Source organism: Mandrillus leucophaeus, unplaced genomic scaffold (assembly GCF_000951045.1).
Source record: "Mandrillus leucophaeus isolate KB7577 unplaced genomic scaffold, Mleu.le_1.0 Scaffold119, whole genome shotgun sequence".
NCBI classification, from domain to species: domain Eukaryota; kingdom Metazoa; phylum Chordata; class Mammalia; order Primates; family Cercopithecidae; genus Mandrillus; species Mandrillus leucophaeus.
The window spans coordinates 103,062-130,456 of NW_012100209.1; the positions used below are offsets into that span (position 1 = coordinate 103,062).

General features: G+C 46.2%; 1 protein-coding gene across 5 annotated transcripts; it reads right to left on the bottom strand.

Moving 5' to 3' along the window:
• Positions 1–412: 412 nt before the first annotated feature.
• On the bottom strand, positions 413–27,366 carry GDNF (glial cell derived neurotrophic factor). 5 transcript variants are annotated; one of them, XM_011966018.1, is made up of 3 exons: positions 27,199–27,366; positions 22,339–22,515; positions 413–3,878 (listed from the first exon to the last, which is right to left on the bottom strand). In XM_011966018.1, exons 2-3 carry the CDS (start codon positions 22,487–22,489, stop codon positions 3,394–3,396), a joined length of 636 nt encoding a protein of 211 aa, XP_011821408.1. In that variant the 5' UTR covers positions 22,490–22,515; positions 27,199–27,366; the 3' UTR covers positions 413–3,393. The 5 variants fall into 5 exon arrangements, with proteins under 5 accessions (XP_011821408.1, XP_011821418.1, XP_011821400.1 ...); XM_011966028.1 differs by lacking the exon at positions 27,199–27,366 and adding an exon at positions 23,323–23,521 and having other exon boundaries at positions 22,417–22,515; XM_011966010.1 differs by lacking the exon at positions 27,199–27,366 and adding an exon at positions 23,323–23,521.
• Between the last annotated feature and the right edge of the window lie 29 nt (positions 27,367–27,395).

The following is a 27,395-nucleotide window of genomic DNA, read 5'->3' on the forward strand; positions in this document are numbered from 1 at the left end:
CTAATTAAAGCAAGCTCCCCTGTTAGTGTCTATATTATAGGATCCTGTTTGTATTCTTTTAGCATTTCTCAACACATGGCTCGGTACATAGTTTACTTTTTTGAATGTTGTCTGTCTCTCCCCAAATAAAATAACTCCAGGAGGGCAGAGGTTTTTGCTTTGGTCACCATTAGAGCCCTGGTGCCAGGAACAGTGCCCGGCACAGTGCAGGCACACCATAAGGGTTTGCTGAATGAAGAACAATTTTGCAAGTTTTTTCCCTCCTGAGTGGTGATTGGTTGCTGGGAGTTGATGGGCAAGGCCACTGACCATCCAGTGGGCTGTGTGGTAAGAAGGCAGTGATTCCTAATAAATGCTTGTGGATGGCTGCCTCGCCCAGTGCATGCAAGGAAGTACAGAAGTACAGAGAGTGATAGAAATGAGTTTTTATTTGTAAAAAGTTACAAAATGATATTGTACAAAAATAAAGTCTGTAGAGAACTTTGGTTGTATAACACAAACGACCGAGACAGATCAGAGAAGTCAGAACTTTCAAACAAGTGCACTCCTTACTGTATCAGATGGCGATCGCAATGATAAAGAAAAATCACAAACTTTACCCTTTTGTGGATTTGGTAGAGCAATTTGCTTCCATTAAAACCTGCTTGTGGTGTGTAGGTGATGCCAGGAACGAGCTGTCAACACCCATTGGATACTACAGCTTTTTTTGGGCAGGGACTCTCCATGGGGAGCTGGTGTGGGTGTGGGGCAGTCACTGAGGTTGAAGCCTGGGAACAGTGGCTATCGCACCTGCCAGGGTTCTCTGAATAGGACAGATGCCCCTGGGGCCACATCCAAATTGCACTCCATGAATGACTGGATGGCTGGAGTTTGTCACTGTTTTGAGCAGTCTGAATTCTCAGCAAGATCCCAAGAGAAGGTGAGAGAGAAGGCCTTTCCTCCATTTCCCAGGCAGGCAAGGGGAGCAGAAAAGACAGAGAAGGGCAGAACCGTGAAGAATTTGGGTATTTTCAGGGAAGGGGATGGGATATCTGGTAACTGCTGCTTCTTGTTACTTTGTAAAACTGACATGATTATTTGATGGAGGCCAGTATTTCATTTAATTGCTAAATCTGTCATAGTTTTATGACTAATAGCCATTAAGGTAGTAACAGATTATCTCCTTGATGAAAATCCCTTTTATGAAATGTGCAACAAGCTCTAATATAAGGCCTAGTGTGTCATACGTGTGTTGGCTGCCTGACAAATTCACAATCTAGGGCATGGAGGGGGTGGCTGTTCCCACCTGATGCTTCCTCCCATTCCAACCTCTTTCTGTTTTTTTTTTTTTTTTTTTTTTTTTGAGACCGGGTACTGCACTGTCACTTAGGCTGGAGTGCAGTGGCATGATCACAACTCACTGCAGCCTCGACCTACTGGACTCAAGTGATCCTCCTTCCTCAGCCCCCTGAGTAGCTGGGACCACAGGCGTGCACCATCACGCCTGGCTAATTTTTAAAGTTTCCGTAGAGACAGGGTCTCCCTATGTTGCCCAAGCTGGTTTCAAACTCCTGGGTTCAAGAGATCCTCCCACCTTGGCTTTCCAAAGTGTTGGGATTATGGGTGTGAGCCGCTGCACTGGCCCTGATCGCCTTCATTTAAAGGCAGCACACTCTTAAGTATGAGGCTCTGTGTGTGGCTGTGGCTGGCCCAGACGTGGCTTCCTCAGCACCCTTCTCAGCCATCTGTTCCCCAGGGAACTGTCAGGTGTTTAGGTATATAGCAGCAGCAGCTGTTGACCCCTCGGTGACAGCCCAGGAGTTGTACAGGACCTGGTAGACCCTACCTCTGGAAGGCCCCTGTGTCTCCCATGCTGCACAGGGCAGCCGGCATATTCTCGGGAGGGCTGTGGGTGAGCAGGGATGGAGGCAGTCTGTAAAATGGTAGCTACCTGACAGCATTGTTGACATTACTTTTAGGTCAACATTAAATCCAGGACTACCTGTTAAAAGGAACTGAACCTTTTCTATATATGGTTATGCATAGTATAGCTAGGTATACATGGAGGGGACTAAGAGCTTAAATACAACAGGAAGTGGAGCCCACAACATTTCTGTTCAGCGATGGAGCAAGGAAGAAATAAAATCAAGCGCCGGTGGTCTCTGCACGCTGCTCCAGGAAAGGGGGCTTGCCTGAGACGCTCCACAAATAAAAATTGGGGAAAATGCTGAAATCTGGGGAAAATTAATGAGATATTTTCTTAAACAGGTAAAGTAAGTGATTTTTGCCTAGCAAAAAACTTTTTAATACTTTGAAAAGCATGGACCCTTGTTCCCAATTCGAATTTCCTTTTGTCACCTTTCTTTACATTTTGCGAGCACATATACTTTGGCACCTTTGAAAAGAAACTTTAATAAATAAGGGAAAAAAGAGAAACTCATTAGTGAACGGTAATAAATAACAATAACTTAAATCTCAATAAATATCTTCTCTATATTTCTGTATCTGAAACAGATGCATTGCATCGAGTAGCTTCTCTGGTCACTGGTGACCACGCATCAATGGAGCTGGGTATGTAACATCTGTCTCTCTGTAAACCAACAGGCCCGAGGTGCTCTCCCTGCCCGGGGGCAGTTGGGGGCCTTCCCCAATTCTCTCCTACAAGAATGCTGGCGAAAACCATAACTCGTTTCCTGTTTCCAAGGACATAAAGGAAATACCTTCAGGTTTGTGTTTAATCATGAGCATAGCCTTTTTGGTTCCTAGCCAACTTCTTCCCACCCCACACACGATGATGGAAATCCATCACCAACTGTTGGCAAAAATGCTGGTTGTAGTAAACCTCGGGCCTCGACTTTCAAATGCAAAGGTGATTATCTCTTGTATCTTTGCTTTTTTTTTTTTTCCCTCTCCTTTCCAGGGTATGTCTCCACTGAGTGACAGAAAAATAAACCTCTTACTTTCAGCAGTAAAACGTAATGACAAGGAACAACACCAGGATCCCTGTTTCCCTGGTGTCTTCAGACACATGAAAACAAATCACAGGAGATACACTGGTTTGGTTCAAGTGCATCCGCAGCCGCGCCGGTGATCAGTGACAGTGGACCGTATCAGCTGAAACGGTGGCAACAGCCAACCAGGAACATCAGCTCTGAGCTTCTAGTGACATCGGCTGCCATCCTGGAGAATCCAGAGGGCTGTTTTCTCTCTCTCCTGTCCAGTTGTCTGTAGCTCGATCTCCCTCTACCAGGCTCCCAAGATGGCTGCCTTCCTCCTCCTCCTCTTCTTCTTCCTCCTCCTCCTCCGCTTCCTTGGTCCTCATCTTCCATTCTGGGCAAACATTTCCTGGGAACCTTGGTCCCTTTCTTTGCACTGTAGCAGGAATGCAATACACAGCAGTCTCTGGAGCCGGAGTCAGATACATCCACACCTTTTAGCGGAATGCTTTCTTAGAATATGGTAAACCAGGTTATCATCTAAAAACGACAGGTCATCATCAAAGGCGGTGGGTCTGCAACATGCCTGCCCTACTTTGTCACTCACCAGCCTTCTATTTCTGGATAAGTTTTTTAATATTTTGTCATATGTTGTCTCAGCTGCATCGCAAGAGCCGCTGCAGTACCTAAAAATCAGTTCCTCCTTGGTTTCGTAGCCCAAACCCAAGTCAGTGACATTTAAATGTATTGCAGTTAAGACACAACCCCGGTTTTTGCCCCTCTGGCCTCTCCGACCTTTTCCTTTGGAATTCTCTGGGTTGGCAGCTGCAGCCTGCCGATTCCGCTCTCTTCTAGGAAGCACTGCCATTTGTTTATCTGGTGACCTTTTCAGTCTTTTAATGGTGGCTTGAATAAAATCCATGACATCATCAAACTGATCAGGATAATCCTCTGGCATATTTGCTGTTCAACAAGAAAAGAGAAAATGGCACATGAGACAAAATGATCGTTTCAAGCCATCTTCAAAATCAAAGTGCCCCCCTAAAGTCAGCAAAAATTGGACCCACAGCAAAACTATCAGTTGATTAAGCTACGGGACCATTGTAATCCCCAAGAACAGAGGCAAAAATGCACAGAAGAAAGATGATTTAGTTGGAAGAGGAGACTACCATGGTGGTGACATACTTCCTCGAAGAAAACAAATCCTTAGAAGCGTAGTTTTCATTTGAATAACATCCACCATTTTTAACAAGTCCATACAGAGCTTGCTGTGAGCTGGCCAATCCTCTAGGGGCATTTTTCCTGCCTAGTCACACAACCTAGAGTAGTGGTTCTCAAATGTGAGTGTGCAGGAAAATACCCTGGATATTGACTAGAATGCAGATTCTTGGCCTTACCCTTGAAGACAATGAGTCAGTTGATCTGGGGAGGGGCCAAGGAATCTGCACTTCTAACAAGCCCCAAGGAATTCTAATGTCAAAGATCCACGCACCAAACTTTGAGAGACACCATCTTACAGGGTGAAAGAAGTGAGGTCTTCCAATATGGCTACCTTTATCTGGAATACTGAGTGCTCTTCCCTGAAACTTGCTTTGATTCTGTGTGGCTGAGTGGGACAAGAACCATTCCGACAGAACACATGAAGAGCTCAGGAATGCAACTACAGTTTAAAACTTCCTTAAAAATCATTAAGGAACAGGAAAACAATTTACATTTTACTAACAAAGAGACTAATTTACTGCTTCCTTTGAACAGCATGACTTTAACAAAAAAGTCCAGTGATAGAGTAAAATGGCATTTATGTATCAAAGCAATAAATGAAATGAGATGCTGTTTGTGGATAGAAGCAGCCCTGCCCCCAAGGGTGAGGTCCGGCCTCAGCTGCAGGCTGTCACATGGCTCCCACGGTCTGGCTGCAAGCAGGACAAGAGGCTCATTAGGGAGATCACATGGAGGAAGGATGCGGGGACACTAAGATGTCTGAGACCTTTGGTGAAAGTATGAATCAGCAGTTTCTCGGTGCTTTCTGCGGGATTTCAGCGTTTGCTTTGGCGGATCAAGTAAGAAGAGAAAAGTAACTAATGGAACAATGTAATAAATTTCTAAACAGGGGAAATACAATTCAAACACCTATTTCTTAGGTATTAGGCCTTTTACGTCTCCCTCACCTCATTTTTCAGGTTATTTATTATGTTTAGGATTATAAGTGGCTTAAATAAATATACCACAGAAGAGCTGTCAGCAAGAGTAAATGTTTTTTGCCAAGATTGTGTTAAAGCATAGAAAGATTACATTATGTCTAACCCATGTCAAATTGTTTTGTCATAAACCTAACCTATTTAATTGTTAAAATATCAGGTATCCCTTCCTATAGAACAAAATCTAGCAAAGGCAACTTAACCACGTATGTGTGTAGTGTGTGTGTGTGTGTGTGTGTGTAATATGTAAAACATACGATATATGACAATGAAGAGACTGGTGACTGGAAGCCATAGAATGCCCGGTTGCTCTCTGAAATTTGGCATTGGCTGGATCGGCTGCACAGAAGTCACAGAGCTGTTTCCACACTGGCTGAAGTCCTGTCACCTCTTGCCTGGATAACTGCAGTGGCCCCTGAACTGGGCTCCCTCATTCTACCCTTACCCACCTTCGATCTATCGTCTACCCAGCCCCCAGAGAGATACTGTAAACGCAGAACATAACCCTCTCTGCTCAAAACCTTCCAATGGCTCTCCATTACTCTTGGAGAAAAAGCCCAAATCCACACTGGCTCTAAAGGCCCTACCTGACCTGGCTGCCCCTCTCCTCCAGCCTTTACTACGTAACTCTGACCTCCTTTCCTGTTTCTCCTCTTCCTCCCTCCCATCTAGCTACCCTGGCTTCCTTACCATTCCCCAAACACGGGGCTCAGTGTCAGCACCACTGGCCTTTTGGGCTGGGTCATCTTCATTGTGGGAGACTGTCCTGTGCACTGTATGATGTTTGGCAGCATCCCTGGCCTCCACCCAGCAGAGGCCTGATATGGTTTGGTTGTGTCCCCAGCCAAATCTCATCTTGAATTTTAGCTCCCATAATCCCCACATGTCATGGGAGGGGGCCTGGTGGGAGGTTATTGAATCGTGGGGGCAGGTTTTTCCTGTGCTATTCTGGTACTAGTCAATAAGTCTCATGAGATTTGATGGTCTTATGAAGTGCAGTTCCCCTGCCTGCCCATGCTTTCTTGCCTGCCGCCATGTCAAAATGTGACTTTGCTCCTCCTCTGCCTTCTGCCATGACTGTGAGGCCTCCCCAGCCATGTGGAACTGTAAGTCCATTAAATCTCTTTCCTTTATAAATTACCCAGTCTCAGGTATTTCTTCATAGCAGTAAGAAAATGGACTAAAACAAGGCCTGTAGCATCCCCCATCCTAGTCATGACAGATCAAGGTCATGACTGGATATTGCAAATGTCCCCTAGGGGCAACACCATCCCTTGAGAACTACAGCTCAAACAGTCAGGAACTCAGGGCCTTTGTGCTGGCTGTCCCCTCTCCACCTGGTCCCTTGGCCTATAGAGCAATTTGTATTTTACCTGCAATATACGTAGGCAAAGAATATCAGATTACATGTCTCCCACCCTGTGGCCACTCCCACATCTCCTTCAAGTCTTTGCTCAAATGTCACTGTCCATGAGTCCCACCTGACCTCCCTGTTTAAAACAAGATTCCTCCCCAACCCCTAATCCAGATACCCCTGCCCTGTGCCTCCCCCTCCACCATAATTCTAGATACATTCTAACACACCATCTAACTGATTTCTTAGGGTTGTTATTTATAGTCTGTCTTCTGTAAAAGAATGTCAACTCCAAGAGGCAGGAACTCTGTCCTGCTTATTCACTGAGGGATCTCCAGGTGCTTGGGTAGGCTGTGGAGGCCTACGGTAACTGCTGGCTGAATGAGTCGGGTCATTTTACTAGGGGGAAAGAGAGTTCTTAATTTTTCAAGGGGACACTGGGACTTCAGCTGAAAACTGCATCATTATGAAATGAAATGCTCCAAAATGAACACATTACTCAGGAAAGCCACTCTGCCATGAGTGGCACAGTCATTGCCCACCAGAGAGCTCCAAACTGCCTTTCCTCCGCAGCTTTCTGCAGCTTCGCAGCAGCAGTAATTCTCAGCGCCCACCTCCCCTGGGTCTCCCAAAGCTCTCTGCTCCCTGAGTAATGCTTTCTTAAGGGGGCCCGGGAGAGCGCTCTTTTTCTCTCTCTCTCTCTCTTTCTCTCTCTCTCTCTCTCTCTCTCTTTCTTTCTTTCTTTCTTTCTAGACAGAGTTTTGCTCCTGTTGCCCACGCTGGAGTGCCATGGCATGGTCTCGGCTCACTGCAACCTCCAATTCCTGGGTTCAAGCAATTCTCCTGCCTTGGCCTCCCATGTAGCTGCAATTACAGGTGCCCACCACCACACCTGGCTAATTTCTGTATGTTTAATAGAGATGGGATTTCACCATGTTGGCCAGGCTGGTCTTGAACTCCTGACCTCAGGTGATTCATCCACCTCAGCCTCCCAAAATGCTGGGATTACAGGTGTGAGCCACTGCGCCCGGCCAAGAGTGCTCTTAATTTGTCCTTTCCTTTGTACTGCTTTCTCACTGAACTTCCTTTAGGAAGTGTTCTTTCAAAAGAAAAGAAAACAAAACAACAACTTTAAATCACTTTGACAGAAACAATTGACTTTTTTTTTTTTTAAAATGAGCTGTTTTAGCTATTGGTGATTTCTTTCAACAATAAGCTAGTAAAGAGGAAATAAATACAGATGTGCCCAGTTTAAAAAAAAACATGCTTCTATATAAATTGGAACTTATAAAACAGATATATTAGGAGTGACTAATCAAAATACAGAAGAGTCTTCAAATTTAAAAAAAAGAGACTCTGTTTTACAAAAGGACTCACATTATAGGCTCTATTCAAGAATTCTAAATAGGTCATTAACATTAATTTAGGAACCTGGGCATATAGAAAGTTAAGTTCAATTAACAATTAACTGAAGATTAATCAGAAATGAGGGTAAAACATTACTAAAATTTTAATATAAGCTAATGGGAAAACATTAGAGTCACAGAAGTTAAAATTATGCTGGTTTAGAGACTCATTAATCTATATGTTACATAATTTGTATTACTAGAGTTATAGTAATAAGGATTTGAAGCAGCGCTTATAGTGTTTTTTCTTAGCCCTCGATACTTGGAAGATCTTGAAAAACATTTTTCCTCCTTTTTTAAGATATTTTGATTGCATGGCTTTGTCACAGGCTTTGTTTGCCAGGTAAAATACAGAAAGCCTGATTTGAATTTCAGGTAAAGAGTGAATACACGTCATAGCAAATTTGTCCAAACCCATGGTATGTACAGCACCAAGAGTGAACCACAGTGTCAACTATGGACTTTGAGAGATATTGATGTGTCAATGTAGGTTTATCAGTTATAATAAATGTACCATTCTGGTGGGAGATGTTGACAGTGGAGGAGGCTATGCATGTGTAGGGGTAGGGAGTATATGGGAACTCTCCGCCTTCCTTTCAATTTTGCTGTGAACCTAAAACTGCTCTAAAAAATAAAGTCTATTATTTATTTTTTTAAACAAAAGGCTTCCTGGCGTGTGGCTAATGAAAACTCCTTCCTTTGATGGAAAGTCTCCTTCACACTTTGTTGCTAATGTGGAAATATTATTTAAGCCCCAAGTTCAGGCCATAGGCAACTCTTATTAAGCTGAAGTTTGGTTTTCCTTCATAGTCATGAAAAATAGAACAAACAACAAATATTTATGCTGAAAAATTTACATGGATATGAATTCTGGAAGCCAGGAAAGGGCAACATTGTATTTTTCAAACCACAGGGCAAATAGGCCTGCCTGTTCCAACTAAATGAGTTCATTCTTAGAGCCAGCCTCAATTTATTGATGCAAGGCACTTGGGGACATTAGGAGCCATACTCCTCTGCAGAGGGTGCTGGGCAGCCTCACTGAGCCTGTCCTTAACTCTTCTGCAGAGGCCTCTCACCCAGCCCAGACAAGAAACTCCTGGTGATAAGCTGAGATGCCCACAGCTGCCTCTATTTTCCAGGAATTCACTGAGCTGAGGGAAACGAAGAGGAGACTGAGTTTGGATTCATTCCCTAAATTAAGACTTACTGGCGCATCTCTGTCTTCATCCTATAAAAGCCGTGGCAGAATGTCAGATACGCAAATGACCCTCATTTATTAACTTTAATTGTGAGATACTTGCAAACCACAAAAGAGGAGCATCATTAAAAAAACAATAGGTCATATCTTTGCTCATTTCCCAGACCTGCTTGAAGGATATATCTTGGAAAACATGTCCATCTAAAAGACAAAGTTTTTGGAAATCCAAAATGCTCAGATGCATTTAAGCTATCCTTCAGAGTGCAACCAAATATTTTGGTATTATTCTATTGAAAATATTTTAATTTTGATGTGTTCTTTGTATAAATAGTGTTACTTAAACAAATGAAACCTTGTACTGGGGCACCACTCTGGGAACAAACAGTTCATTGCAAGGACTTTGCTGCCCTCGATTGTGGGGGAAAAAATAGTAATGCCACCTCAGGAACAAAGGACTGAGATAGTGACTATTTTGTAAAGTCAACTGAGTTTTAATAGGAACAAGGCTGAGGGCTCCAAGTCCTCCCTGTAATCGCTGAACTCAAAATTACATAATCTAAAACATTACATTGGTTAAGCTGGCAATAGTGGACAAAGTCTTTTCCTAAAATGCCATATTTGTCTAAAAACAGTACAGGTTAACCATATTTTAATCAAAGGGTCATTTTAATACTTGTAGCTGGTTGTCCCCTCCTCAGCTTGGCCAGGCAGGGAGTCTAAGCTGACTTTCATTCTAAGTCATCCTAAGTCCCCAACCTGTGGGCCGGAGAGGGAGGTGGCACAAAGTTGTCTATGAGGGACAAAGTGGTGAGGACACAACTCCTTATCCAGAGGGTGGAGGGAAGGTCTTTGAGGCTCAGAGGGACCCAGGAGAGAGGGGGCTTGACCTCAGTACCCACAGTGGTCCTGTCCAGGAGGAGAGGTCTTCCAAGGCCAGGCTTGAGATCTGCAGGAGCCGGGCTTGGCTGATGCAGGGGCCCCAGAGAGAAGGCTCAGGGGTTTCTTGCTGGGGGGAGAACAGCCTTGCCACTTCACTATAAAGTGTCCAGCTTCTGTGCCTGGAAGGGTGAGGGCTAAAGAGGCTCATAGGGGTGAGCTGCTGCCTAAGCCAAGGCCACACAAGTGAGAGATACATCAGGAACCAGTGCCAGATGGTAGGGCCCAGTTTTGGGATGGGGCAGGAAGCTGAGGATGAGGCCATAGGATGCTGCACCTGTGGCTGTCGAGGTGCAGTGCCATCCATCCTGACATGTAGAGCTTCCTATGAAAGGCTGTCTTCAGACAGGAGGAAAATGGAAAACCCCCTAATGGTGGGAGACATTGAATCTGGTATTCTTTGCCTACCTATATTGCAGGTAAGATGCAAATTGCTCTACAGGCCAAGCGTCTGAAAAATATAGAGATCTCTCTCTGTCTATAAACACATACACATACACACGCATGCATACATATGTGTCTACACACAGAGACACACACATACATATATGAAAAGAAAAGATCAACTTAAAATTGATATAACTTCTCAAGAAGAGTCCCAACAAATGTCATTGTTTTGGAATAAGTTATTTTTGTCTTTCTATATGATACAAACATGATTTTCTTTCACTAATATTGGAATATCATTACAAGAATTACATGGCTGAGTTTAACCTTAAAACTTCTTGCATTACAAAATTTCATCAGGCTATAACTTAGATAAGGGCTTCCTTGAAGCACTTAAAAAACATTACCAATATAAAGGTGGAATACTGCCTACTTTCACACAACATTAACTTTAAACCTGACAACCTCCCTTGGAGGCTAAATTGAATACTATCTCCACTTTACAGCTCGGGAAGCTGAGGCTCAGAGAAGACAAATATTTGGTGAAGGCCACAGGACTAACAAATGTGGACTTGGTGGTTCAGTTTCAAAGTTCAAACTTATTATCTTTTCATTTTAAAGTAAAAACTCTACTATCACTGAGCACTTCAAGTCTTGTGGCAGATTGGAATTTACTCTGAGACAAGAGCAAGACATGCTGGTTTCACCTGTACACATTTACCAAAGTCAGCACAGGAGGTGAGAAACACACTTTCTGTTGAAAAATTCAGTATGAACGCTAAGTAGATCCTAACGTTAGGCTGCCATGGGCCACAGAATACAGTAAATTGTCTCCAAAAAAGGAAAAGCCATGCCACTCAGGGGCATCTCTCCCATGTCCTGGTTCTTGCATATCATGCTAAGGCAGCTCTGGCGATTTCCCAGTTAAAACCGGAAAAGCCGCAGCCAGCACGGCAGCAGATCCAGACAGAGAGGCCCCATCTCCGGAAGCTCCTCCAACTCACGCTGGCACCAAATGACCAGGCTCTTGCTGCAGAGCTGGAGAGAACAGAGGCCCGGATTCCAGTCCCGGGTCAGTCCCTGACCAGCCGCGTGACCTTGGAAGAGTCGCTTAACCCTTCTGAGGTCAACTCAATGCTCTCTGGGGCCCTTTCCAGCTCCACAGTGCTAAAGTGTGGAGAGTCTAAGTCTTGGCTGGAACACGCGGCCAGACACGGGTTTTTCAGTCACCTCTGCCAGGGAGAAGACCACCTCTGGCTGACACTCCAGCAGCGTTCAGCTCAGCCAGTACCCTGGGGCCCCAGGAAACCCCACAGGTGGTATTTCAGAACTCTGCAGTGCTCGACCTCTTCTACCTCTTGGCTCAATGTCTCGGCTACATTTGAAATGATCGTCATCAATCTTCTCTTAAATCATCAAGTCATCTTCCTGTGCCCTATTTGAGAGAGGTAGAAGATGTGTAGAAAGGACCCTGTATCTGCATCTGAAAGCATCCAGATTCTACTGCGAGGCATTCTTAAACGTCAGTTTCCATCTGTAAAAATACAGACGGGCCCCCTGACCCCTGAGAGGACACACTACAGCCACACGCTACAACTCCTTCAGTCCCCATCACCCAAAAGTCAAACACTCAAATAACCATTTTCTTCGAACCCCAGTTTTATTCATTTCTGTTTTTGCCGCTTCAAGTATGCTTAGGTCATGCCCGGCTTATGACTCCAAGGCTAGAATTGCCCACTGCAAGTGGCACAAAATGGATCAGGAGAGCCAGTCAGCTTGTCCTTGAAGCTGACCTATGGGCTGTCAACTCTTGTTCTTATTTGACCTTCAGGAACCTCTAAAATGTGCAGCCCATGAGAATGGACTCTAACTGTGAGTTCACGAGAATGTTCCAGTTCTCTGAAAAACTTCTGTACAGTTTTGTCATCTGCTCCTATTTCAAAGTGATGTCTTTGCCACTTATTTGAACTACTTTTTTAAAAAGGCCCATAGATCAGTAAGCACTGAATGCTGATGCATCTTACATTATGTAATGACCTTCCGTGCTTTCCTATTTTGGACACGGAATTCATCTAGTGTTTGATAGACCGTCCTGATCATAGGCTGCTGTTGGGTTAACTTTCAGGAGTGTCCACAGCATCTATTTTCCTGAAAACAATTACCAGCTGAGGCAATTTACTAAGTCATTGTGACCATTTCCAGAGCTACCAGTGCATTCTCTTCAGGACCAGTGGTTTGTTGACGGAAAGGCATGACATCAGTTTATTTGAAAAGTATTTGCGTTGTAAAAACACCAGTGTTTTGTTGTTTTAAGAAAGCATTTCTGGATTCTCTCAAGGCAGAAGAAAAAGACCAACCAGAATGCAAAACACCTTAGAATACAGAAAAAGGAGCTGTACTTTGAAAAGCCACTTTGCCCATCAAAATGTCGTCTTATTTACCATCTCCACCCGCTTTGAATGACACTGCACATACTACTTGTACTATATCCTAAACTGTTATCCTACAACTCAACTAAGAAAATTTGTAACAAATGGACTGAAAATTACTCCATGAATATAAACAGCCAGAAAACCCCACTCAGGGAGAGACAGACAGTAAATTCCTTTGTTACTCAGGTTCTGATCACCTTGCTCTGGTTTCTATGTATGTGGTCCATGCTTTTATTATAGTTATGCTAATAATTTTACAGTAATACAGCATGGTGGCCCTGGGTGGAAAGTGTCCGTTCTTCAGCTTTTAAGTCAGGAAAACACCCAACAGGGTATTCATTTGTTAGCTAATCCGTGAACACCTGGTGTGAGCTAAAAGCACTCCAGAGTCAGTAATAAACACCCCAAGCTAATGAGCACACACCAGGAGCTCTGCTACTGCCCTTATAAAAAACTTAATGGGGAAGGGTGAGAAAGTTACCCAGTAAAATTAAGTGCACAAAAAGCCACTAGGGCAAATCATGCCTGTGGTGTTCTCAGAGGCAGGGGGTTGTGGGGGTGGTGGAGTCTCTCCTTTCTTCTTTCAGCGAAGCCCTGCCCCCAGCCTGAGAGGCTGCACGACCCTGCAGGATTCTGCCCTCAGCGTCCCTCAGCTCTTCCCAGGGGACCCACTGAGCAGTGGGTAAAAGGCCTGTAAGGGTCTCAGTGATTTGAACAAGAAGGAGGGACTAAGAGAAGATGAAAGAAATCTTCTTTATCATTTGAATTTGTTTGGTAGATTCCTGTGGTCAGATACAAGGAGGGAATTTCTTTCTACCTCCAGCAAGTGAATTTACGGGAATCTCAAACACTCTTCAGGTAATGAGATATGGTTATCATTCTAAAACAACTTTATCTGCTAAACCCATTCCCTGATTTTTTTTCCTTGATGACTTTTTGATGCAGTCAGAAGAGTGACATCTGGGTGTCAGGAAGTGATCTTGTGCAGTGGTGACAAGTGTGAGTGCTGGACTCAGGCTGCCCTGTGTCCAGACCCTGGCTAAGTTGCTAACCCTGTAAGTCTCAATTTCCCCGTCTTTCAAATGGGGCTAGTCACAACTTTACCTTCAGGTCAAAATTAATATGATAACATAAGAAAAGATTTCAGCTCAGTTCCTGGTCCACAGAAAGTATTTCACAAATGGTGCCTCATGTAGGCCAATATGGTTGCTGCATCTGGGACCTTCCTTCAGCAATATTTGCACAGAAGGCAGCAGCGCAAAGCCAACTCTGCGGTCTCTAGACAGAGCAAGATTGCCCAACAGGGGATCCAGACACTGGTCCCTACTTAGTCTAGCATATTCTACAGAGGAGAGACCTCTGTGCAGGGCCTGGAGCCCCTGGCATGGTGGGCTGAGGGCAGAAGCCACAGGCCTGTCTTGGGAGGCTGTGCAAGCTCTTCTGTGCTCCTCAAAATGCCTGACAACTAAACACGCAAATGTCAGCTGACCCCGGAGCCCATAAGGGATATCTTTGTGTCCACTATGGCTTAGAGCAGTGTCTTCAAACTGAGGCACTTGGCCCTCTGGGGGCACATGAAGACTGTCTGCAGTGCCTATGGGTGGTTGAAAGGGAATCCGTGTCCATTTCCTCAATTTCCACACGCGCCGTGTCCTAAAACGTCTGGTCTGCCTGCGGATGTTCCCGCTGTGGTTCTCCTTGCCCATGTCCCCTTTTCCAATCCCCCTTTGTCCTTACTGAGAGATGGTGTGCTTCTCACCCGTCTCGCCATTCTATTGTGGGGCCTGTCCCGGGGATAAACACCTTCAGGTGCCATACAAAGGCATTCATGCATGAATGGCTCCTTGGGACAAACTGATATTGGGTGCCTCCTGATGTGAGGACGCAGCGCCATGTATATGATATTCCAAGGATGTTTACCTAATCATGTGGAAATAATCAGACAGATCCAAACTGAAGGGCAGTCTGGGAAACAGCTGGCAAAAGAGCCCAGCGTTTTCATAAATGTCAATGTCATGTAGAAAAAAAGACTCGTGACTCATTTTAGATTAAAGAAGTATAAAGATACCAGACAGTCAAATGCAATTTATGGTCCTGGGTTTTTTTTTTTTTTTTAAAAAACAAAACATAAAGGACATAATTGCTACAAGTGGGGACATATGAACACGGACTATCTATTGGATAACAGTATTATATCCATATTAAATTTCCTGAGACTGATAACTGAATTGTGGCTATCTAAGATATTGTCCTTGTTCTTAGAAGGTACATACTGAAATATTTAACATTCTGATGTTTGCAACAAATTCTCAAATGGTTCAGAAAAAAACGAGGCAAAATGCTAAAAAAGAGGTTAATCTTATTGAAGGATGTATGGGTGTTCATTGTACTACAACCACTTCCAAAGGGAGATAACTTTGTGAATAAACCAAGAAATCCTGAAGCAAGCTGCTCCATATTTCCTCCTGGTCAGGCCCCCTGGGAAGCCTCAGTGCTTTCTCTGCTTGTCTGACTGTTCACCTATCCATCTCTTTACCTTACAATTGGGATCCAGAAGTGTGACAGTTGTCATGGGGTGTATGTTAACATGTACATTTGAATTGAAAATGAAGTCAGACTTTTCCTGACCAAAAAGCCAATTGATTTGGGCTGATTAGTTTGATCGTTTTCCATGAACTGAATAAGCTACATATACAGGTGCAAAATTTTGCCAAAAGAATATTTAAAGCATATATTCAGTTCCTGAAAGGGCTAGAAATGACATCTAGTGTAACTATTTAAACCTATGATGAAAAATTTTAGAAAGCTTCAAAGTAGGTAATCATTTTTCAACATTCTTATTTGCAGGTTTGCAGGCAAAAAAATTTCAGGCAAAAACATATTGTTTTAAAACCATGCTTTTCTGCTTCAATTATGTTATTAAAGTTATGCAAAAGTGGGTTTTGCCTCTACTGAGCTAACCAGTTGTTTCCCAGTGGGGACCTAAGTCTACTTACGCATACTCCTGTTCCCACTGAGGCCGTCGCTCTGGCACTTGTGCGGTCACACTAGGTTCCCATGTGGATGCCATCCCCTCGCTGGGCAGAATGGGAGTGATCTAAGAACTAGAGTCTCCCACAAGGCTTCCCGAATGCTGTCTGCCTACCAAGCATTTGTTGCAAAGAGTTAGGGAGCCTTCTCTCATTGCAAAAGGCATCAATATTATAGGAATACTTAGTTAAATTCATGTTTCTCTTTTTAAAACATCCTGATCTGGACTTTGAAGTAGTCATTAGTAATATAGGCTTAAGCCTACCACAGCCCAAATGGAAATTTTAAAAGGGCCTAAAGGAAATTTGATAGTCTCTGCTTTTCCTTTCTCTTTGCTTGCTTAATTTTCCTGAAAATCTGTGTTTCAGGGTTAGTGAGTGCATTTTTAAGCAAGCCAAATGTCTGTATTTTCTTAATCCACTAATATGCACACACAGTCTGTGTAAAGTCAAGAAATATTGGCTTTTGGACCAAAACGCTGAGGTTTAAATTCTGGTTTCACCACTTACTAGGTTTGTGACCTAGAACAACGCTCTAGGTCTCCTTTCTTCACCTGTACAATGGGGATAATAATATCTCCTGTTGTACTGTAGAGCTCAGACTTACTTGATTTCAGGACAAGAACTGTGTTCATGTTCATCATGCGGATAGTTAAAAGGTGCTAGGTCATTAACTTTTATATTAAGTGTTTATTTGCAGCTATTCACTTACTTGGGGCTAGTAGTTTGATTCAATTGTGCCTATGTCTAGAACATTTTAAAAAATAAGAGCACAATACCTCAAAATGAAAGACATGCTTATGGCATAGGCCCCACTCAAAAGCAGTCTGGGTATTTAGGTAACTTCTGCTGCAAGACAGCTTTGAAGCAATACCCCCCTCTGCAGTCACCTGCCTGCTCCATGGGTGCCTCACTGCTATCAAAAACAGAGCAAATACCTTTTCCTGAATTTTATAGCGTCACACAATCTGCGATCACCTATCAAGACATCTTCAATTTCCCACCACTTCTTAGTACCTCTTTCTAGAACTTGGAGACTGGTCTGTCCTCCTCCTGGTTCCACTGTCCCTACCCCACATCATGGTCACAAATTTTCCCATGCTACTCTCTAGTATGGAAGGTCCCCCTTTCCTTTTCCCTTCCTTTCCCAAAACCCATCTTTCAAGTACCAGGTCAAATCCTCCCCCTTCCCTGAAGTCATCCCTGCTATGATCCCCAAATCCCAGTGACCTCACTGCTAGGAATTTTTACCACGCATGCGTACAGCTCACCTAAACCCTACACAATAGACATATCTATCTGACTGACATTCTATTCACCCATCCAGCCATCTGCCCATCCACCTAGCAATAGTTTACAACTAGATCACCAGCAACTTTATTTACAAATTTAGCCTTTTTGAGACTGCATGGCACCCAGCACATGAAAGCTATTTAGTATTTATTTCCTGACTGAGCTCAAGTGATTAACTAAAAAACAAGTATTTTAATCAAACGAAGGTGCTATGGGTCACGAGTGCTAAATAAACAAAGAACAAAGAGATGTTAGCAGGGGAAAATATCAGGGAGCTTTAATTTTTATATCTGTTGAAGAAGAACCTGCTGAGTACATTGCTTACGCCCTGGGTCAGCCTAAGATCCTAAGACTGGCGAAATCAATTTAAGCCTTAAATAGATGTCTCTAAACAGCAACAGTTTGAAATAGGTTTCCAGACTGGGACCAGAATGAGAATGTTGGTCTCAGATCTCAAGTAAAGAATCAGTGCCTCCTACAAGAGTCTGATGTGCAATTTTTTGATTCCAAGAGACCCTTCCCAAGTGGCAGAGCGCCTTTCCGGCTTAGGTAGTTACTTTGTTAAAGTATTGTCCAGTCATACAGTACCTAAGCAATAAGACACAATAGATACATGGTGCTTGTTTATTCTAAATTTTATATTTCATAACATTAGGTTTGAAAGCTTAACATTTACCCAGTTTGTTGCACTAGAAGCTTGCTTAGATCTGTAGAGGTGGTCTCACAGTTTACTAAATTTTTTTGCTAGGGTATGAAACATCTTAAATTAAATATCCAGCTGGGATCATTTACAAAGATACGCTCCATCTCTATACAGGTAGCCTCCAACTCACAACCCTCTTATCACTTACATAGAAAGATCCTACCCTACCTTGCCTCCCTCCTTCCCATGAGGGAAGAGGTCTCCCTAACACAACCATGGGAGTTTGGTGAGAAAAATTCCACTGGAAATATGTGGGCTTAGAAACTGGGGAAGCAACAGAGCTGTGAAACCTGGGAAGAGTCAGGGGCAGCTGACCCAGGGGCAGAATCCCAGGCAAGCCTGGCCTGCCTACGTGCTGGCCAACCAATAATAGGACCCAAAATAGCCTGCCCACAAGGCCTGCATTTCTTTCACTCCCCGTACTCTGTTGTGCTGCTGAAATCCCACTATTTAGAGCAGCATCCTGGCAGATGTCGCAGCGGAAGAAGGGAATTCACTGGGTGCCCAAGGAGGGGCCATTGTAAGTAGGAGGGTGGCAAATGACAACTATGATCCCTATTTATGGAGCAGAGGCTTTACAAAGCAATACCCTCACATCAGCCCATGAGACTGGTTTACTATTATGCCTGTTTTACAGGGGAGAAAACCGAAGCTTAAGGGATGTTAAGTAACAGCTCAATATCTCAGTTAAGTGGCAAGGCTGGGGTCCAAATCCTAGTCTGGTCTGAATGTGTTACCTTGAGCTCTTGCTTGCTGAAACCTCCCTGATTTGTTCTGTGCCCTCCTTTTGCAGATTATAGGATATGGCCCCCAGGGCAGAGACTGTCAGTAATATTGTGAATGACAGTTCAGTTATATTGTGGTTTACATAGGTTTTTGTGGGCTAGCCTGAAAACTTGATAGCTTAATTTAAAAAATTGTTCCCATAGGAAATTTTGTGAACTGCTCTCAAACTGGTAGAATATAATCCCATTATATTATACTAAATTGGGAATTACTTGTGATTACAACTTAACAATGCTCAATGTCATTTTAGTTGGTCTCCAGTTGCACAAAAAATTCAGCCCACCTTACTGGACTGAGGTTCTTTCATGTTAATTTTTTCAAACCACCACACATGGACATTTACTAGAAGGTATGTTCCATGAGGGCAGTGACTTTTGTTTATTAGGTGTATCAAGGTATCCCTAGCACTTAGGACAGTGCCTGGCATAGACAGGCACACATGTAACTATTTGGTGAATGTATATGTGCATTTAGATGCAAATTTTTAAAACCACATGCATTTTATGCTTTTACTTATTAAATACATTTAGAGTTAAGATAGGGAATATGACTATGATGAACTAACCTTCAATAAATTCAAACAACCTTGTGCACCATGGTCTAAGTCATTAGTTCAAGACCTTCCTCCTATACAAAGTATCCTCCCCTTCCCATATAAAGTGCATTTCAGTAGTTTGGGGGAAACACTGTTCCCAGCTTCAGACCTGCCTCCTGTGATCATGGAACTGTGGCACATCATATACGAGTTGCTTTGCCTCTTTAGGTTTCAGGACTAGAGGGGTTTCCTTTCAGCTTGAAAATGCTATGACATTTGCAAGTTTCAACTTGCAGATTCCTCATGCCTGCTCTAATTGCCCTTTGGAAACTGGCAAAAAGCAAAATACTGGCAAAAAGCAAAATAAACGAACAAAGACAGCCAAAGAGAAAAGTCTTGGGTAGCCCAAAAGTCAAATCACAAGTCCTTGAGTTTAGACAGGCTAGAAGTTGCTACAGGAAGCAGTCCTGGGCCATTTACTTTACAACCAGCCTCTAGGCAAGCCCATTGGCCAATTATGAATTCTATTTGGTTTTCTCACACTGAGGTCATACTAGGAATAGAATTCTGGATGTTTTATTTACATTGGAACCAGCAGAACACATGCAATCTCAAAGGTGAGTGTGCAAACTATATATCCTGGTCCTCCTGTGAAAAGCACAGGATGACTGTTAATGTGGCATGAAAGCTCTTTTGCTCAATCATTAAGTTACAAGTATTTGGATGGAACTAGAGGAATCAGAATTTATGATACTTTCTATTTTTAAATGAAATGTGGTGACTTAATGTTTTTCTACATAAGCCTTAACCAGTTGCACCATGTACAGTGCAGGATATAAATGTCAGCACTGTGACAGGGGCGTGTTGACACTGGTTCAGTGTTCAAAGTCTGCATACTGTCATTATTTTGCCTTCCCTGCACTGACAGCTTGCTACTGAATCAAACATACCTGGAAAGAAGTCAATTTGGCTTAGAATGCAGCTCAGTTTCTCTTTGGGAATGTTTCTTTTTCAGGTTTCCTCTAGGATCGACTAGGTCTTGTCATAGACAAAACACAATGGGGTGTGTTCTGCTGTTCAAATATAAATAGAGTAGTGAGAATCTTGTTCACTGATGGCATAGTATCAATTTTGGAAAAGGGAAGCAATCCTTCTTCCCCACAACATGCCCTCGCCCCCGCAATCTGTGCTAACTCACTTGCTTTGTGACTATTTGTACCTTATATGAGCCAAAGATTTTCTTGGGTATTATCAAGCTGTAGTGGCTCAAGTCTGCTTGCATGTTAGACTCATCTGGGGAACACCTAAAAACTCAGGTGCCTGGGCCGCACCCCAAACCAAGTAAATCAGAATCTCCTGGGGTGAGACCTAGCATCAGTATTCTTTAAAGTTCCCTAGGTGACTCCAATCTCTTCTTAGGAGACTTCCCAAAGGACTTTAGGACAAGCATAAAGGCCAAGGGGCAGATCTTATAGCCACTGGCATTGTGGAGTAGAAAGGCCTCTCTTTATGGTATAGTTACAGACTATTCATTGAGCTGTAAAGTAACTTGCCTGAAAGTCACAGAGTTAGTTGAAAGCAGAGCCAGGAGCCCGAGCCAGAATTAAATGAACCTAGTTAAACAGGGCACTAATAAGGCAATTAAACCTCCATGAATTAATCAGCTTTGTAATCAGGCACAGTCGTTTTTCTCTTGGCAATGTCTGGGTTAGAGAACTATTATCTGCCATTATGTCCCTGTCCCTCTCGTCTAGACCGTTTCAGTGAATGAATAGCCAGTTTTGGAAGACCTGGCACTAAGGGGCATTTTTAAGTTTCTGTTGGAGGAACATTTATATACACTAAATTTGTGATGGAAATAAAAGCCTCTAAAGTAGGTTTATACAGCTAATTGATAGACACTCTTGGAACAGGTACTTTAGTTTCAAAGGATTAACCATGCTCCCTAACTTACTTTTGAAGTCTTAATTTGCCTTTAAAAAAAATCCACTTTCTGTCTTTCTTGGGACTTATGGAAGAGGTGCTTTTGTTGCTATAATTAAGCATAAAATAAACATATTGCATTTACTGGGTTGTTTCCTAGCCAAGGCCACTGGCTTTGGCGGACTCAGCGCACAGCTGACTATTGCGGGACTACTACTGTGGTTATGACCATAGTAAGTTTCAAGCGCGAAGTAACTAGAGGGATAATTCTGGGGGTGGGGTTAGGGAGGGAAGAGTAGCCAGGGTGGTATCCTAGTTACATACAGCTCATTCCTGCTTTATTTTGGGGTTGTGTGAAATTTTCTATTGCTACCTTTGTTGACATTATGCCTCTGCAATAGCCTCTATCACGTGTAATGTAGCATCTCTCACTTCATGCAACAAGCTTCTGAGGAGGGAGGGAAAAGGAGATCACATCACAGCCGATACGCTCTAATTGACTTGCTTCTAAAACATGTTAACTTTTGAGAGGTAAATCACAGACTTATTTTCTAATAAGAATAACCTGGGTTTTTTTTCTCAAGAGTTAGCATTGTCACACGTGGAGGGAGCTACAGTCTTTGTCCCTAGTCCCAGCCAGCACTATTTATGGTTAAGTCTTTCTAGAACCGGAACTTTACAGAACAGAGGAACTCTTCTGAACAGATTTGACATTACCCAGACGCTTGTTCTGGAAACGGAGGCCCTTCTGTGTTTTCTCTGCCTCTGGCTTGCTTTTGTGAAAAGTCGGCCTCTCGCCTTGCAGGCGCGGTTTAGGATGAAAGTGCAATAGTTTTCAGAATTAAGCACAGCCAGGCACAGTCACACAGATAAAGGGCTTTAGAATAAAAGAAAAACTGGGAGTGTGTATAGATGAGGAAACAGAAAAGGGGACAGCTGTGTGTGTCGTTTCTGAGGTGGTGGTGCTGGTGGGGAGCATATTTGCTCATCAGAACGTTAAAGGAGCAGCATAAAAATTCCATCCCCTCTGTGCTGGGCAAACCAGCGCGTGTCACTTTCAGGCAAGGCGTGTGGGAAACACTGGGCAGCCAGGCACCCCTGGGGGCTTCAGCACCCGCACCCCTTGCCCACGGGTCGGTAGGCCACACAGTCATCGGGCTGGCTTGGGGTACGTGCCAGCGGGTGGGGGTGCGAGGGGGTCCGCCGGCGGCCCCCCCCCCCGCGGGGAGGGAACGGTTCTTACAGTCACTGCTCAGCGCGAAGGGCGCGCGGCGGCGGCCGAGGGAGCGGTCTTCGGCGGGCGCCTCGGGAGGCCTCTTACCGGCGGGCAGCGGGAAGGCGGACGCGGTGTGGAGCAGCACCAGGCAGACAGCCACGACATCCCATAACTTCATCTTAAAGTCCCGTCCGGCGGCGGCACCTGCGCGGGCAGGCGGGAGGTGGGGGAGAGAACCGCAGAATAGCACGTTAAGCCTGGGCTCCCCGCGGGTCCCTGCGCCCCTCTCCAACCTCATCACCGCCCTCCTCCGGCACCGCTGCAGGCCAGCGGCTTCCCGGGCACTCCTGCCCTCCTTGCAAGTCCCCAGTTCGCTTCTCCCTCCTCATTGCGCCCCAGGAGCAGCTCGCACTCCTGGTTCAGGTTGCAGTTGCCCTTCTTCACCACCCGGTCTTAGGGGTCACCCAGAGTTCCAAGCAGGGCTGCTGTCCCTCCAGTTAACCCCCCACCACGATTCCTGTCCGGTGCCCTCTACTGGTGCGCAAAATCCCCCATTCCTGGGGGCAATCAGGTAGTTCCCACCCTGCGTCCTCCACTCCAACCAGAGACCTCCCCTTCTTGTCCCGGTAGCTCCTATAGGCCCCGGAACCAGTCCTCTGCCCAAGCAGTGACCAGTCTTTCTCTTTGGGAATAAAATCAAGCGCACTCCCCTGCCTCGGGTCCCGACCGGGCTTCTGGCTACTGGAGGATAGGCTCGGGGGTACCACTCACCCGGCCTGCCGCCCACGCCTCATTTTCCCCATCTAAATAGGTATTCTGTTGCCAGAGCAAGAAGTTAGCGGGGACTTGGAGACTTTTGGCCAATATGGGATATCTGGGTTAAGTTACTTAACTTCCCGAAGCACTGATTCGATTTAAAAATACTCGTCCCACCTCTTAAGGTTATGAACATTAAATCACGCATGAAAAGCGCTAGCGGAACATGTAGTAAGAGCTCAATAAATGTTTTACCATTGCTGTTAGGCAAAGACTGCATTTGTCTTGAAAGTTTTAATCCTCCGTAGTATACCCGAAAACCCTTTCTTGATTGGATTTTTGCACCTTTGAGAGATGAGATTCTGCCCGTAATCCCTTCCCCTCCCAGAGGGGTCGCTGGTTCCCCGCGCCCCCATCACGCCTGGACGACTGTACCCAGTCTCCGACGCTTTGGAGGTGCTCTGGTATTGGAAGGCCTAGACAGTGGTATGGCGCAGAGTAGGGGATTCAGCTCTTTTCAGTCCGAGGTGGGCTCTGTTTGGCTTCTCAATCCTCACACCCCTACAAAGGAGGGCCATGCAGCTGAGGGTGGGTGAGAAAAGGGGGCTGTAAATTCGGGGGAGAGTTCCAACCAATGAGACGGGAAAGAACCGAGGCATCTTGGGGCGCAGTGTTATCCAGTGCTTTCCTAATCCCAGGGTTCCAATCTCCAGGGGACTAGTGACGTAGAGAGGATCTCCTCAAGTGGAATCTGCGAAATTCATGCAGTCGATTATCCTTTCCCCTCGACCCGCTCCATAAAACGGATTCTTAGGAAAAACTCGATTTTTATTTTTTTCCCATGCGGGAGGGAAATGTAGAAACCAGGTAAATGCAAAAACCTCTGTGCCTTTCCCAGCCATTAGTTCACAGGCACCCCCGTCTCCATTTCAGGGTTCCAGTCCTCATCTCTACCCGGAACCCCAGCCCCTGTCCCGGTGTAGGCAACCCGGGGAAGCCTTTAATTCGGCCGCCACCTCCCACCTCTGCAGAGACGAATGGATTTTTCATCCCCTGAGCGTCTGTTTGTTCGCTATACAGCTGTTGGGCTCGAGAGGGTGTAGGGACTAGAAACTCCTAGTGACCTGCAGCACCCAGCGCCTCTTGCCTCGTGGGCTGGTTTGCAAACTCCGGAAAAACTAGGTTCCGGGTCGCGACGCGCAGACACAGGAAAACTGCACCAGGCCGTGCAAAATGAGCCCAGAAAGGTACTTTGGCAGCTAGGACCTGAGGAACGCGAGCCGCCCCCCCGCCCCCATCCCCTCGCCGGTGCCAGCTCCCGGGTGCGTGCGAAATGGCTGGCGGTCAGACCGCAGGAGCATGGAGGCGCGGGGTTAATGCGCCATTCCAAATCGCGGTGCCCGCCAGCAGGAAGCCACAGAGGCACCAGATTTCCCTTCCGTCTTAAGAGGGTTTTCCCTTTTTTCCTGCCTGGCCGACGGAGGGCTTTTAAAATTGGACGTGGAGATCCTCAATTAGAAGTGTGGCGAAGTTGGCAAAAGACTACACAGTGGAAAACTCCCCGCCTAGCCAGAGGAGGCTCCCGGCTGCGGTTCCCGCCCTCGGCCGAGCGCCGCCAGCGCCCCGATCGAGCTCCCCCTCTTCCCCCCCGGACAGGGAGGGCGCATTCTTCCCTCTGAGCGCCGCCGGGACCGGCTCCAGTCCGAGCGGCTCTTTAGTTCCCGGTATTTGCTGGGCGGGGGAAAACGGGGGAGGTTCTGGGGACTCGGCACACAGCGTCTACTAGGACGTGTTTCTCAGAGTCTGTGTGGACTCCACCCCTCGGCTTCTCAGTTTGTCTCTCTATCGCTTTCCCAGAACACATCTACATCTGCCCGACGCGTTTCTCCTCAACCATGGGCCTTTGCCCGCGGTGCGAACTGCTTCACGCGCCGCCACGTGCGAGAACCAAGCTCTGCTCCTGAAAGTGATGGGGGCTCTGCTCTGCCAGGTAACCCCGCACCGTTTCTCGTGCCTGGCAGGCTGGTCCCCTTCTGGGTCCGGGACCACCACGCTCCGGCAGGGCAAAAGCAGCAGGCTGCGGGCGCCGGCACCTGGTGGGTCCCCGGGCCTGGGGAGGCAAGGACGCCCAGGAAAGCCACAGAAGTGCTCCCAGAAGCAGCCGCTCGCTGCGAGGCATTTCTGAGTTCCCCGCAGCAGGGGGCACCAGAAACCGTCTGAGCCGTGTCACGCCCACGCGGCCCGGAGGCTGTGTTATCATTTTAGTTATAAAACCGGAGAACCATCACTCCCTCTACAAGCCTCCCGAAATCCTATTAGCCCGGGGACCTGTGAAGGTCCTTACCGGCATCTCTGCTTTTCAGGCTCCCACCCCTCGATTCTCGCTGGTTTTCCCCTCCCCACTTCACCTGAGCGGGTTTCTTGGCAACCTGCTTTTAGACCATCCCCCACCCCTTCCCCGCGTCACCGTGACAGCTTCGCAGGAGGCAGCGCTCCCGCCGTCAGTGCCCCCGCACCTTCTTGTGCCTGGCAGGCTGGGAGGTTTGTTTGGGCTTTGCCTTCAAGATCCAGGTCTCAGAGAGAGAAAGAGGAGGCGGTGGGGCGGGGAGACGGGTTTGCTATAAACTCGAGTTTTTTTTTTTTTTTTTTTTTTTTTTCTGGCGTGGGGAGGTAGAGACAGAAATTGCTGGAAGATCTATTGCTTTTCTTAACTATGCTTCGCGTCCTTGACTGACAGAGGACTTAGTCTCCCCTTAATCCCCCATAACTGCGGGGCCCAAGATGAGGGAGGGAAAAAGAATTTGGGACACTTCTCGCAGGCCAACTGGGAAGGGGGTCTGACTGTTTAAAATGCCAGTTCCAGGTCCGAGAGCACCCGAATTGCTAGCAGGAGAGGGCTAGGGACACGGCGGACTTCCCAGAGATCGGACACTTGTTGCTTGTTGAAAAGGCGCCACCTTCCCTGCCAAAGCGAAGGCGCAGCGAAACAGTAAGAGTTTGGTCCAGGCCGACTTTGACGGCTTTGCGGGACCGGGTGCGTGAGAGAGGTTGGAAGAAACATCTCTTCCTTGAAATACCTAAGCATATATTCCAAATACTGAGCAAGAGTCGAGCGCGTTCTAACATCGCAGCAGGGGCCGGAAGAGTTGCCTTTGTCCCCGCCTATGAGCAAAAGTGTTGCGAGCTCACGGATGGGTAAGCCTCCGGAGGCGCGCACATCAGTCCTGGCGGCTGATTCTACCAAAGCCGAAACTAGCTGGGAGCCAGGAGGCTGGCGGGAACCCGCGAAAGTCCATTTCCAGCCCGAAGAGGGTTGGTTTTTCTTGGTTGGGGCAGGAAACAAACCACCAGCGCGGAATTAGCCTCGAGATGGTGTAAAGTAGTGGCAGTGGTGGTGGGGTGTTATTGGAAGGCGACACAGAGTACAGGAGAAAAAGGAGCCATTAAAATAATAACCTCAGCGGCCTAGTGGAGTCTCAAGAATATGTTCGAGACTGAGATTTGACTCCAGTACTGCCAAGAAAGCCCCTCTCCTAACCTCGACGGGGATGGTTAGTTGGGGTGGAGGGCGTTAGGAACGTGCAGGCAGCCGGGTGAGGAATGTAGCTTTGCCAGACCTCGCCCGGAGGAGGTGAGCCCTCCATTTTTAGGTTCTCAACACCTTTGCAGCAGCCCCTCCCCGGGCCTGCGCTTTGCCTTGGAACAGATCAAAACAAGCTCAATAGTAAGTTGCACCCTTGGCAATGACAGTATCTCTGCTCGTCCAGAGAGGATACTTTCGACGGCGGTGGGTTCGAAGATGACCCAAGCCCTGAATCGTTCTGTGACCTGACGGAAGAGCGCCTCGCCGAGTCCGGGAAGGAAACTGCCTCTCTTGGGCATTCGGGGTCCAGGGGCATCTGGGGCTCCAGCGATCTTTGCCCACGTGGAAAGGGCAACATGCTCCTCCGAAAGGCCGGCCTCTCTCCGGTTCTACTTTTCTCTCTTCTCGCATAGCTTAGCCTCCCTCTAGTCTTTCCACTTTCTACTCTCAGACGCACCCCTCTGACTAGGGCACCCTTCAGCCAGCCGCACCCGCCCGCTACGCAGGCACCACCCGCTCCCTCCTCCCCGGCCCGCTCCCTCACTTACCTCGGATCGGGTCTCCGCAGACCCCAGGTTGGACATTAACTCCAGGTGCCCCAAGTCCCAGCCAGGAGACCCATCCGGGCTGATGGCTGGAGCGCGGAGCCCCGCCCAACAGGTCAGGGGCAAGAGTTCGCAATCCTGGGGTCGCGCGGGGCAGCAAGAGCGCCCTGGAGGCGGCAGCCAAGACTCCAGCCGCGGCC